This window comes from Vigna umbellata, chromosome 5 (assembly GCF_029865625.1).
Source record: "Vigna umbellata cultivar VRB3 chromosome 5, Vumbellata_1.0, whole genome shotgun sequence".
NCBI classification, from domain to species: domain Eukaryota; kingdom Viridiplantae; phylum Streptophyta; class Magnoliopsida; order Fabales; family Fabaceae; genus Vigna; species Vigna umbellata.
The window spans coordinates 57,847,203-57,861,552 of record NC_142169.1 but is presented as its reverse complement, the minus strand read 5'-3'; the positions used below and the strand labels follow the sequence as shown (position 1 = coordinate 57,861,552).

The window sequence follows — 14,350 nt, the reverse complement described above, 5'->3', positions numbered from 1 at the left end:
AATGAACCAGGATGTTATAAAATTATATTTATACTGGTGAATGTGTTTTAACATTAAAATCTGGTTTCATTAACGTAATACACCTATAAGCTTTTTAATTCTAATTTTTCAGATCCTCACATAAGTGATATAATATTTTTTTATAAAATGTTTTTAGTTAAAAGTGATTTAATAATTTTTATATGATTTTATTTTCACTGATAAATTTCCATAATGTATTCCTTTGGAAAAATCTCATCTCATGGTGGTATAATACTTAATTTCTTGGTTTAATGTCTTAATAAGTCCCTATTTTTGTCCCAAATTTGAAATAGGTCCCTGTTATTTTTTAAGTCTTGATTAGATCCTTATTTTTGTTAATTTGATGCAAATAAATCCTTTCCGTCAATTTCAGAAAACGGCGTTAAAGAGTGTGTGACGTGGCCTGTGTGAATGCAATTTTTTAATACTTAGAAATAAAGAATGAAGTAAATACAGTATAATCTATGGTGAAATTAATTAAATAGGGGGCAAATATGGAAAAACTTAATGTTTTTTTATTAAACATGCATCATTTGTGCAAGTGGGAAATCAAAATCAAATTGGGGGATTTTTCTATTCTAGAGAGTTGGGAAAGATCCCTAGAATAGAAAAATCATTGGATTTGGATACAAAAAATTGAGTAAAAAGTTGAAATGAAATAGTAACGTTAATTGTGAATGGCAGATGAAGTTCCTTTGTGAGAAGTTGCAATGAACCCTTCTCTCCTCATCTTATCTTCCTTGGATTTTCTGCAAAAAACGGGCCAAGAATTGACCTCCAAAGCAATGCAAAGGCCAATGAGAGTAGAGAGTCCTAGGCAATAGGTCAACTTGGCGTAGGACCTGCTTGCACCCATCACCTCAAATCCTTGAAAGACATTCACAAACCCAAGCACCACACACGAGTACCCTACAAAGTGGTGGTACGTTCCAGTACTTTCTGAACTTGTTCCTTGTGTTTGGCCTAAACAACAGTGCCAGAGTCTGTAACGCCCCTAAGCAGAACACTCCGATTCCAAGCTTCCGGTGAAGCCTGTACTCCACTCCCGGCGACAGTTGCCCCAGCCGGATTCCGATGCCAAACCCCACCGTCCCCAGAACAAAACCAATCATTTGAACTCCTACATCATCACTCTTTCCCAACTCTAACACCACACGAGCCCTAGAATAGAAAAATCCCCAAATTGATTTTGATTTCCCACTTGCACAGATGATGCATGTTTCAGCAAAAAAAACATTAAGTTTTTCCATATTTGCCCTCTGTTTAATTAATTTCACCATGGATTATACTATATTTACTTCATTCTTTATTTATGAGTATTAAAAAATTGCATTCACACAGGCCACGTCACACACTCTTTAACGCCGTTTTCTGAAATTGACGGAAATGATTTATTTGTATCAAATTAACAAAAATAAGGATCTAATTAAGATTTCAAAAATAACAGGGACCTATTTCAAATTTGGAACGAAAATAGGGACCTATTGAGACATTAAACCTAATTTCTTTTAGTAATTGGTTCAGATGATAATAAGTATATATCTTAATATGATAAAATTCTTAATTACTTCATCGGCTAAAATGTCACTTGAAGGAAATTCCAAAGAAGAAAAAGGAACTCAGTAAAATTTGTGAAATTAATTAAGTACTAACCCAATTTTATCAAAAATACAATTTTGATTAGTCAGTTTTTTTCTTCTTATCAACACTATGTTAATTTTTTTATTTATTACTGATAAGAGTTTAACAGGTTTTTGTGGGCAAATGAATATGGATTGAGTCAGTTAATCTTTTTGGTTCTTAAATTTTTCAAGTCAATTTCTTACTCTACCCCGTTTTTCCTTGCTGCACCCTTATAAAACATGATAATCCAAAATTGCCGTTTATTAAAAGTGATTTTTTTATTGTATAATTTGAAATATACTTTTGAATCTGAAATATATATTCCAGAAGATAATAATACAATATATTATATTTAAATTACTTTTAATAATATTAAAGAAGTATTTTTATAAATAAATACAATACAATAGACCTACACAATAAATACAAAATATTTATATGAAAATAATTTCTAAACAGTAGGTGGAATTATTCTTATTGGTCTCCTATGGATACTCTCATCTCACATTAATTTGTGAATTATGATATTGCTATTAAAATATTTAAATTACTATTAATAATATCAAAATAATATATTTACTAATAAATATTAAGATATTTAAATTACTCTTAATAACATCAAAGGAATATATTCATTAATAAATACGATGAATTTAGACAACATGAAATATTTATATTTTATTAATAATAATAAAATATAAATATGAAGCATGGTGGAAACAATGAAAACTCATTGTGAGGGGATGAATGAAGGGTGAGAGCGATAGGATTAAGGTTTTAAACCTAATTTTAAAAAACGGTATTTTGGAAATTAATAGTTTAAACCTGATTTCAATAAAGGGTATTTTGGGGATTAAGGGTTTTATGGGATGCAGGAAGATGAAAAGGATGCCTAGGAAGAAATGATAATTTTTGAATGGTTTTTACTTATCAAATACATTGGTCATTCTGATAGGCTTATGCTTCCCGTACCTCCACAATTTCTTCACGCACCACCAATTTTCAAAATGACTATTTTATCTTTTATAAAATTTATTTTTGAATTATCTATTTTGGAAAATTGTTTGGGTTTAGCTTTCTGAAATATTCAGAATATGATTTCTGAATCAGTGTTGCTCCCTCCACCACCCCAAGTGCTTTTGTATCTTCCCACTATTTTCTTTTATTCCAAAAATACTCTACGCCTCCCCACTATTTTCTTTTATTCCAAAAGTACCCTACCCCTATCCATTATCTTCAACAATCTTTCTCTTTCTCTCTCTGCATTAATGGAGCATTCATATGACTTAGATTTAAACTTAAATATAAAATTCGGAAGAAACTTCAATATTAGTGCTTCTACCACTTTTATTTTATAAACTTAAAAATTAGATGCAAATACAAAATAATAAACATAATAATATTAATAGTAAATAATATATTATTATTGTTATTATTATTATATACTAACTTTATAATGATGAAAGAACTAAATAAATTCCAAATCTTTAACAAATAACTTTTCTTTTATATTTTAAGTATTTAATAATATTTTTATATTATTTATCTAATAAATTAAATATTTTATTCAGGTTATTTGAGTCAAACATGTCGGTAAGTTAAAACATAATATAATGTTAAAAATTATAGATATTAAATGTAAAAAAAACACACATATATATAAACATTTTTCTAGAAATTTAGAACAAAATTTTACCATTTATTAAGTAATTTGAAGAAAAAAAATATATTGAACAGTGAAAATAAGATTAAATCAAACTTATTTAAGGGAAAGTGTAAATAAAATTTTGCAATATATCACAAGTTTAAATCTGAACCATGTGAATGCTCCATTAATGTAGAGAGAGAAAGAGAAATATTGTTGAATATAGTGGAGAGGTGTATGGTACTTTTAGAATAAAAGAAAATAATGGGGAGGTATAGAACATTTTTGGAATAAAAAAAATAGTTGAGAGGTGCAGGATCACTTCTGAATTGGGATTTCTATAATGGAATTTTTTGAATAAGGTATCCAAAATGAATTTTTCGGAATAACATTATCATAATAAAACTTTCAAAATGTATGAAATGTCTTTCAAGACAATTTTTCCGAAACAAAATTTTTAGATCAAGATTTCATAATGTATATAATATCTTGGGAAATGAGATTTCTAAAATAAGCTTCCCGAAACACATGAAATGTGTTACGAAAAGAGCTTTCTAGAACATTTTTGTTTTCACGTTCCTCTCTACTCTTCTTCCTGTGCAACATTCTTACTTTCCTTCTTCTTCCTCTGCCGTGTAATAGTAAATGAAGCCATTTTAGTTTATTGTGAAAGTGCATTTAGTAATGATGGAGGTGCAAGAAACAAAACTTTCATTGTAATTTATAAGATTAAAGTTGGGTCCTTACAAGTTAAAATAGTAGTTTCTAAAGGCCCTTTAAATAGCCTTACAATTAGAAGAGAACTGTGGCTGTTGAGGTTTGCTTTTGTAAAAATATTTTTGTGATCATCACGCTTCTTATTAATTAAATTAAACTTTAAATTATTGTAAAAGTCGACAAAAATTTTGAATAAAATTTTTAGAAGCACGTAGATCCATTATTTTTAAGAATATATTTGCAATGTATTGCGTAAATATTTCAGAATACAACAAGAATTTTTAAAACAAAATTTGAAGACACAAGAACTAGCCATAAACTCTAAAAAGAGTAAAAATAATAAACTCAGTTATAAGAAAGCAAAGAGAGAAGGGAGAAAATAAGAGGAACAAAAGAATGAGAAAAAAATGTGTGTTTCAGAGGTTAATAGAAACTTTTATTTATAGAATTGAGAAAGGATTAAAACCAGAACCCCCAGGGTTTACGAATGAATCTTGTGACTTGCGGAACCTTACAAATTTGATGAAAACGTTCACTAACCAAACTTACAGTTTTGATTTGGAGAAACAACATTTATAAAGTAACGTTCATCAAACTTTTGCAATATAAGTATCAGGTCTCACAACATAAGTTTCATACATTAAAAAAAATCACATATTATCAACAAGCCTAATCTATTAGTAAATTGTATTTACCAAAAGACTATTAATGACCAAAAATTCATCAATAAAATGGTCGTCGATAAACTTTACTAACACACGGAGAAATCCATTAGTAATTATTGACATATTTTAACTATTGATAATATCTAGGTTTAATACCTCTTTTGGTCCCTCGAAAGGGGGCAAATATTCAATTCGGTCCTACCTTTTTTTAGAAGTTCAATGTGGTCCCAACTTTTGTAAAAAGTGTGCAATCAAGTCCTTTTTGGAAACGGCGTTGAGTTTTTAACGGAGCAGCTGACAGGGTGGACTGAAGTTAGCTACGTGGCTGTGTGTAGGTAATACGTGGCTGTGAGAGAGTAAATGTGATAATATTACTAAGGTTAAGAAATCAGAAGTTAGGGTTTGAGTTGCAGAGAAATTGGTAATTTGGGATTTATCATCGTGGAGGAAGTGTGTTGACCAAATTACCAATTTCTCAAATTACATAGTACATGTGGGAGGAAAAACAATGGCCATACCCATGGTTAAACACTGAGACTTTGAACAGGACGAGTTTCGGAAAACTAATTCTAGTGGACTTGGCTGGGTCAGAGAAAGTGGAGAAAACAGGAGCAGAGGGAAGAGTTCTAGACGAAGCCAAAACCATAAACAAATCCTTGTCTGCTCTGGGAAATGTAATAAATTCTCTTACATGTGGTCTGCAAGGAAAAACAAGCCAGTATCGTGATTCCAAGCTCCCTCGAATTCTTCAGGATGCTCTTGTTAGTCCACCCTCCCTTTTTTATAATCTATCAAAACATACCCATTTTTCACGAAATCAGTTTCCCAAACATTGTATCTCCTATTCGCAGGGAGGAAATGCTAGAACTGCATTGCTTTGTTGTTGCTCACCCAACGCTTTTAATGCATCCGAGAGTCTGTCCACTCTTCGTTTCGGTGCATTCGTATCTCAAATTACCAATTTCTCTGCAACTCAAACCCTAACTTCTGATTTCTTAACCTCAGTAATATTATCACATTTACCCTCTCACAGCCACGTATGACCCTCTCACAGCCACGTATTACCCACACACAGCCATGTAGCTAACTTCAGTCCACCCTGTCAGCTGCTCCGTTAAAAACTCAACGCCGTTTCCAAAAAGGACTTGATTGCACACTTTTTACAAAAGTTGGGACCACATTGATCTTCTAAAAAAAGGTAGGACCGAATTGAACATTTGCCCCCTTTCGAGGGGCCAAAAGAGGTATTAAACCTAATATCTATTGTTAAAGTACGTGATTAGGTCTCATTTCTTTCTTTTATTTCTTCATCTTCTTTCTTTAGTTTTCCTTGTTGGTGTCGCATCTTCATGTCACTTCCAACTCGTCTCATCCTCCTCTCATCATCGTATTTGTCTTTCTTTTTTCTCTTTCTTTTCTTTCGACTCCTTCTCCTCCACTTTCTTATCTAATTCTGGAAACCACCATCATTAACGTCCTCCATCTTTGCGTCACTACCACATTATTGATATTACTTTACGTCACCGGCACGTCTTCGCATCAATATCCACCCATTGTTGTGTCATTTTCGAACTACCATCGCATCACCATTGAGCGACCACCGAGCCACCTCCTCCTTCTCCACCACTACTTCCCCCTCTTCTTCTCTTCTTTCCTTCTTCCTCCCTTATTTTTCTCTTATTCTTCTAACCCATTTCTTTTAATATACAAAAAAATTTGCTATTCAAAATTTCGACGAATTGAGACTGTTAATAATTTTAATGATAAGTTATTGATGAAAATATTTGTCAATAATAAAAATTATAATTTATTGCAAATATAATGTGAACAAATTTTGTTGTTGGTAGCTATAATGATAAATTATTGAAGTATCCTTTAATAATAGTAATTGTAATTTAGCAATAAATCTTTCTAACAGATTTTATAGACTGATTTGATACTGACAGAAGTATCCGAGAGAGAACTATGGTTGGTTCTCATGGCTTTCTCACTAGACCTCCTAACCATCTAACTTGCATCATGTCAACCATTCTAGATCCTGTTATTAGTTTTCTTATCAGTCAAAGAATCCACAATCACGTGCCTCTTGTAAACCCTAACCTTCTGTGTCCTTTCTAGCTCTCACACTCATTTAGTGGCATTTGACCCTTCAAGCTCTGATACTATGGCTGAACCATCAAGATCTTGCCGCATTGGTAAAGTCTTATTACCAGCAAAATATAGAGAAAAAGAGTTTATTCTTTGGGTGTTTGTCATGACACTTTCTGTTTCAACCTATGATACTATTGCTTTAACAGAGGAGCATTTTAAGTCCTTAAAAACCTAAGAATTAAACACCTTCGCAGCTTTAGTATTTTTTTAGAGTACCTCCCTGTACATATATCTTACCAATTTTTAATCTACCTATTATGCCCTTTATGCCCAATAATCAGCTCTGGCATAGACCAAACAAAAGGCATCATTACATCTTTTTTCCTAACTAAACTATTAAATTATTAACTATATGCAAATTGATAGGCAAATATATAACATTAAGAAGTGTGCCTTCTTGAATTTATATCTCATTTCAGACCCATGGTTTAACCTAGGCCAAGATAAAATTTATATGAATATGCTCATTATCAAATTTATACATATTTCTATTTCTCTAATGTAACATTTCACATACATTTTCTATTTTATAAAAAAATTATACATTCACGTACTTTTTTAAGCCCTACAATACACAATAAAAAAATCATTAATTTTTTTGGAAAGAAAAACTATCCCAAAGATATACGTTGCTTAAAAATGATAAGATGGCCAATTTATTTTAAATTCTGGAAATTAAAAGCATAATTAAGTCTTTATTTATTTTGTTATATGTATTTATAAAAAACTTTTAAATATATGTTTCTTAAAATAACCACACAATTAATATTTCCTTTAGTGATTTACCATAAATATATGATACAAAGAATATTTCTAATCTTTAAAAGATAATGCCCTAATGACAGCATTTGGAATGATATAAATGATAAGAATATACTTTATATACATATACACTGAATAATTTACTAATTATACAAAATCACATTGTACAACTTAAACATCACTGTTTATCCTATTCCTCTAAACCAATCATGTGTGAATGACATTTAAAGTGAATTTTCAATGTGTAAGACTTCAATGAAAACATAAAAATGGTGTTAAAAAAATTCTATGTATGTACGCACCAAATTCATTGATATGATTCTGGTACCAATTCATTCTGTATTGTCTAACTCACAAACATTGTAAATTTTGTACATAAATTAAATGTCATCAATGTGCTGGATTCTTCATTCCTTATGCATGCAATGACGACATTTCATTATGTATGAAATCAGTTGGCACTTTATGCAGAAAACCAAACACTGTCATATAATGCTGTCATAAATTGCTCTATATAAACATGGCTGTAGAAACTACAAAGGACACTTTTCTCTTCTCATTTTTGCTTCTCTTCTTTTCTGGTGACAGTCATCATGTCCAGAAGAAAGGTGCAACTCACATTCATAGCCAATAACTCAGATAGGAAGGCATCATATATCAAAAGGAAGAAGTCACTGCTGAAGAAGACAGAGGAAATCAGCACCCTTTGTGGTGTTGAAGCATGCACAATAGTTTATGGCCCTTATGCTCCTGTGCCAGATGTCTGGACATCCAACGCTGGTGTTGAAAATGTGGTGGAAAAGTTCAGGAATACTTGTGAGCATAACAAGAAGATGGCGACTCAAGAGAGTTTCCTGTCAGAAAGAATCGCCAAGGGTAGAGAGAAGATGAAGAAACATGTTAGGAGCAACCAAGAGAAGGAGATGACCATGTTCATGTTTCAGTGCCTTAAGAATGGGAGGGTTGAACTGCACAATAACATGACCCCAGATGATTTGAATGTTCTTTCATCAGTGATTGAAAGCAAGTTGAGGGATATTAATAAAAAGATGGAAACTTTGAATGTTTCTGAGATGCCACCAAATCAAACCCAGATGGCACCACCAGCACTACCAGTAGCATTACCAGTAGCAGCACCAGTAGCAGCACCAGTAGCAGCACCAGAAAACATCATCACACCACCAAATCTTGGCGATGGAACATATATGAATGCTGATGACCCCTTGCAAAGCCAGTGGTTCATGGACTTGCTTAATGATAATGGTGATGAGGAGACTATAAAGTCTTCATTTGGAGATCCTAATCTCCCACCACTCTAAGCTGGCTTTTGGAAAATTTTGAAACAAGCATACATATGTGCTTGCTGGGTCATGAATTTTCTATGGTTTCTATGTTTTTTACTTGTTTTGTGTGTCAATGTTAAGAAACAACAGTAACTCATTACTCTTTATGTTCAATTTTCCATGTTAATTTTCTATCTGGTTGATCAATATGTTAGTTTATCATTGTTTTATGTAAATTTCTCTGGTTGTTTGTTATAAAAAGTTTCTTCTGCAATTAAGTCTAAACTCACTTCATAGTGTTAAGTTGCAGTTATCAAAATTAAATTGCCCAAAATTTACACTATTACAGTTAGAAAGATTTCCATTATACAAACTTTCTACAGTTGCGATGATGTAGAAAAATGGATCTAAAGTTTTACATCTTTTCTAAGATAGATCTAAAAATTTAAAAAGTTTTGTATTTTAATTAATGTTCGTGTCTGAAATTAAAACTTTTTTCTTTGTCTAATGTAGTTAATTTCACATGCATTTTTTATGTTCATTTGTTCTTATCACCACAATTTGTTTGGATAAGCACAATGATAAATTCATGCACCCACACTGTACTTATATAGAAAGAAAAAACTTCAGATTTTTAAAATTGTCACACAATTAATATATCTTTTAGTGGTATAATGGATATCTATGAAGAATATTGCTCTAATGACAATTGTTAAAATGAAATTAATTAATTAAAATATATGTATATTCTTGAGAATGATGAGAATAGTACATTGGACAGAATAATAACAAAACTCTAATGTTTTTTTTAAATTAAATATATATTTATAACAAAAAAAAAACGCATACATTTTCTTAAAAAATATTATTCGATTATATTAAATGAATAATATAACTTTAGTGTAAATTTTTAAAAATTATATCAAATTTGTATTTGATTACTCTTATTCTATCATCAGTGATTTAATTTGCATTTTAGAAAAAGTACAAATACATAGATATCCATGTTATGACACCAAATCGGGTTGCTTCCATTCGTGCTACACTTCACACACAGTTTTATTCTTTATTATTACTAACCTTTAATTTATTTATTTTGTAGTTTGAATTTGTATTGTGTTCTTTATATATTAAAAACAAAATTTAAAGTATAAATTATAAATTATAAACCAATTACATATTTATAAATCAGCAAAATCTAGCATACCACTTATACTTTAAATTTTATCGTATGATCCTGTGATTTTTCAATATATACATATATATATTAAAAATAATCATTCATCATTTTTGTACTGTGTACTTACATGTGTAAAATCAAATGTCATTTTATAATAATCTTTAAAATATAATTTTTAAAATGTCATATTATTCATGTAAGGAATGTATGGTAGCAGTTGTCATTGTAAAATGACAACTTTTAAAATAACACTAAAATTAAAAATTATCTATACATGAATAAAATTAAAAGATGAAAATAGGACTTTTTTAATACATTACTCAGCCATATATTTTATAGAATAAAAAAAATCATGTATTTATACATAATGCAAATCTTTTAAATTAAATATTATTAAATTTCTGGATTCTGTATTTTCTTCTTGCTTGGAAAGACATTAAAGGTTACATAATGTGAAAAACCAGTTGGTATTTTTTCACTTCACACAAAATCAAACCACTGATCTATAAAAGAGTTGTTTGTAGCAGAAGAATCTGCAAACAAGTATTTTCACTTCTCTTTCTCCTTTTTTTGTTGACCACCATGACTTGGAAAATGTTGAAACTCTCATTGAAGAAACTTTTGAAAGAGAATAAGGAGAAGGAGATTGTACATGTTTCAGAGGAGGATGGTAACATAACCATAGCAGATTTAAATGTTCTTTCATCAGTGATTGAAAAGAACCTGAGGAACATTAACAAAAGATTGGAAACTTTGAATGCTAATGAGATGTTTGTTTCATGTTACATGAATTTGGTTTGAGTGCTTTACATTTATAGATGATGATTTGGTTTTTTTAATAACTAATCTTTTGGTGTGTGGTTACCTCTTGTTGGAAAGTTTTTTTATCAATCTAAATAGTTCACAAACTTTCAACCTAAAACCAGATAATATGATTTTTTTTAATGGGAATCTAAACTACAAGTTATGTGAAATTAATATATCTGAAATTACAAAAACCTTTTATCTGCTCATGGTGACTTTATTGAATATGATCACAATATATATGAGAAAGATATTCCTAAAATGTAATGAAATTCTCCTTGCAAGATAGTGCTTTGGAATGGCATTAGAGCAAACTTGAATCATATTCAAGACAACATAAAGATGGGTTTATCAGATTTTGGAAGGACAAATGTTGTACTCCTTTTATATATCACCATCTTCTTAACTATAAGCTCTAAGATGGAATTTTATATATATAAAAACAAAAATATAACAAATGCAAACAGTGAAACAGTCTAGATTATTGTTGCTTTCTAGTAATTTTTGTTTACTTTAGCTTAGACAAAATAACAATACTTCTTTGGATTGAGCATAAACATCATATGAACAGAGATTGGAGCATATAATTGGTTCAATCACCTCTTAAGTTCTTAAAATTGTATATAAATATTTTTATTGATTCAACTTATCTTCTTATTTTATTGTGTCCTATCAATTAATACATGTTTACTTCTCTTTCTTAGTGTTTAAGTTGGATGGAACCATGACTACACATAAAACAAAAATTAGAGAACAAACAATAACTAATACTATGTTGCTTTAGATTTAAAATTCAAAGAATAAATCAAACCAATTCAATACTGTTTAAATGAAAGGGACCTTAACTTATAATAGATTTGGCTAGTATTCTTTTCTATAAGAATTAAATATGTTTTCCATTTTAAAATTATTATAAAAAATATGGATCGTTCCTGATTCTACCATATCTAATAATCTTATATCACATAGGAATTAAGATTAAGAAAAGTTTAAATACTTATTTTTCTTTTTATCTTTCTAAATGTCTTTTAAAAAAAGAAAAACGGTGATGAAGTTCCAAGTTTCAAAATCAACAACACTTTGTATGCGTCAATTGATTCTAAGGATGTTAGTACCGATATCAAAACATCACGTCCAACGTCTAATGATCCACATAATTTAGAAGTGAATATCAAAATCAAATTAAATAGTTTTTTTTTTTCAGTTTACAAATTTGAGACTAAATTCTACTTTTCTTTTTTATAATGTAAAATGTTACCTAAAAAGTTAAAAATTGATCCAAGTAAAAATATTTTATGTCTATATATGTATGACGCTTCATCACTGAATTTAGAAGTCTTTTTCTATGTTGGTTCACATCACTTGCATTTGTTATATATATTTATTCGGCTTTATAAAATTTACAAAACGTCACATATATTTCCATAATGGATTAGATGAGAATCACATGCTTTTAGGAAGAAAAACTTCTAAAATCATGTTTCTTAAAATGGACACAAAATGAATACATTTCATGGTCTATTTTAAGTATATAATAGGAAGAGCTTTGCTCTAATACGATGACAACTGTTAAAATGCAATTCATAAATTAAAAAACTATGTATCCAAGCATAAAAATTAAATGACGAGGGTTATATATACAAAACCTGTTGCCATTTAAAAATGACAAACTTTAAAATACTATTAAAGTTGTAAACTATCTATATATGTATAAAATTAAATATAAGAAAATACTTTTTAATATATTTCCATTCTAGTAAATTTCAAAATATGCCGGATATAATTCATGTATGGAATGAATTTAAAAACTGTGTAAAACCAGATGACATAATCAGATGTTAACCGTTATAGTACTATTAAAAAATTTAGTCTATCAATATATATCCATCAAATTCAACAATGAAAATAAAGATTTTCTATACATATACACATATCAGAATTGTTTTACCAACTCAATGGTAATCTACTATGTCATGCATAATGTAGATTTTGCAAAGTAATTAAATATCATTAAAGGTTCCGATTCTCTGTATCTTCTATGCATGTGAAATCTGAATGTGCAAAACTAGGTATTTAACTGGTGGCAGCAGAAACCAGAAGAAAATCACACATTTTACCATTTTCTTTTTCTCATAACATGACAGGGAGAAAGGTGAAACTGGCATTCATAGCCAATGATTGTGCCAGGAGGGCATCGTATAGAAGAAGGAAGAAGTCAATGTTGAAGAAGATTGAAGAACTGAGCACCCTTTGTGGAGTAGAAGCATGTGCCATAGTGTATAGCCCCTTTGATCAAGAGGCACAGATTTGGCCATCTGAATCAGGTGTGCAGAATGTGGTTGAAAGGTTCAGGACTATGCCTGAATGGAAGAAGCACAAGATGGGGAATCAGGAGAGTGTCATGGAAAAGAGTATTATGAAGGGTAAAAGGAAGATTGCGAAACTTGAAGAAGAGAATAAGGAAATGGAGATTACCATGTTCATGTTTCAATGCCTTGATACAACTAGGGTTCAGCATCAACAAAACATGACTTTGGAAGATTTGAATCTTCTGTCATCGGTGATTGAACAGAAACTGAACGACGTTAGTAGAAGGTTGGATTGGACAGATGTTACTGAGGTACCATACCAACCCCAGATACAAACATTTGTGGATACTAATCTTAAACTCTAAACTGTCGTGTTTTTCCTTCAGAAAAACATTTGCTTGTTAGCAGTATTGTTAGTTTAATGTTGGTGTCTGATCATGCTCTGGTATGCATAAAAGTTCTGGTGAATTATTTTATTCGAAATACTTCTCATTCTCAAGCTCTCCACAATTATTATTGGGTTTAGTTTTGAATTGAAGACTCAGATTTGCATAAAGCGATTAAAGCCATATGTGTGTCACTGATAGAGAGAACACACTCTTTATAGTTAACAACTGTGTTAACATTGTTCCAGCATAATATTTGCCATCTCTGTACGCAGGATATTCACAATTCGTAAGAAAATAAAATAAAAATGAAATTATGTTTGATTTTTATTTAAATTAAAGCAGTTTCCTTTGAATGTTTTTTTTGTTATCATAAAATTGTTAATTTTTTTAAAAGTTATATGGCTTTCAAAAAAAAAATTGTTAAATTTGATTTGGATGGATTTTGAGCTTGAAAATAGGCTCCTTGTATAATTTTAGAGCAAGTATGAAGTCATTCCAATCTAGTGTAATAGTCAGATATTCTCTCAAAAAAAATGTAATAAAGCATATTTTATAAACATGATGTTACATTTGAAATAAACTTATTAATTTTAAAATATCTACTATAAAATATAACTTAATGTAAGTTTTATAATTATTTTATCCTACACAGTTAAATATATTTAATGTTAAAATTTTATATTTTATATTATAGAGTTGAATCAACCAAATTTTAACCCGATCGCATGCAAATTTAAACTAAATATTCTGAACGAAATTTACGGGTTTTTGGTGGTTTTTACTACTAGAAATAATCTCTTA

At 29.9% G+C, this 14,350-nt stretch overlaps 1 protein-coding gene and 1 pseudogene across 1 annotated transcript; both read left to right on the top strand.

The window, feature by feature from the left end:
* Positions 1 to 8,177: 8,177 nt before the first annotated feature.
* LOC148198717 (agamous-like MADS-box protein AGL80) lies at positions 8,178 to 8,903 on the top strand. The gene has a single exon (XM_088115895.1). The coding sequence runs from the start codon at positions 8,178 to 8,180 to the stop codon at positions 8,901 to 8,903; it is 726 nt and encodes a 241-aa protein (XP_087972021.1).
* Positions 8,904 to 12,988: 4,085 nt separating this feature from the next.
* LOC124824297 (agamous-like MADS-box protein AGL80 pseudogene) lies at positions 12,989 to 13,531 on the top strand (annotated as a pseudogene).
* The last annotated feature ends 819 nt before the right edge of the window (positions 13,532 to 14,350 follow it).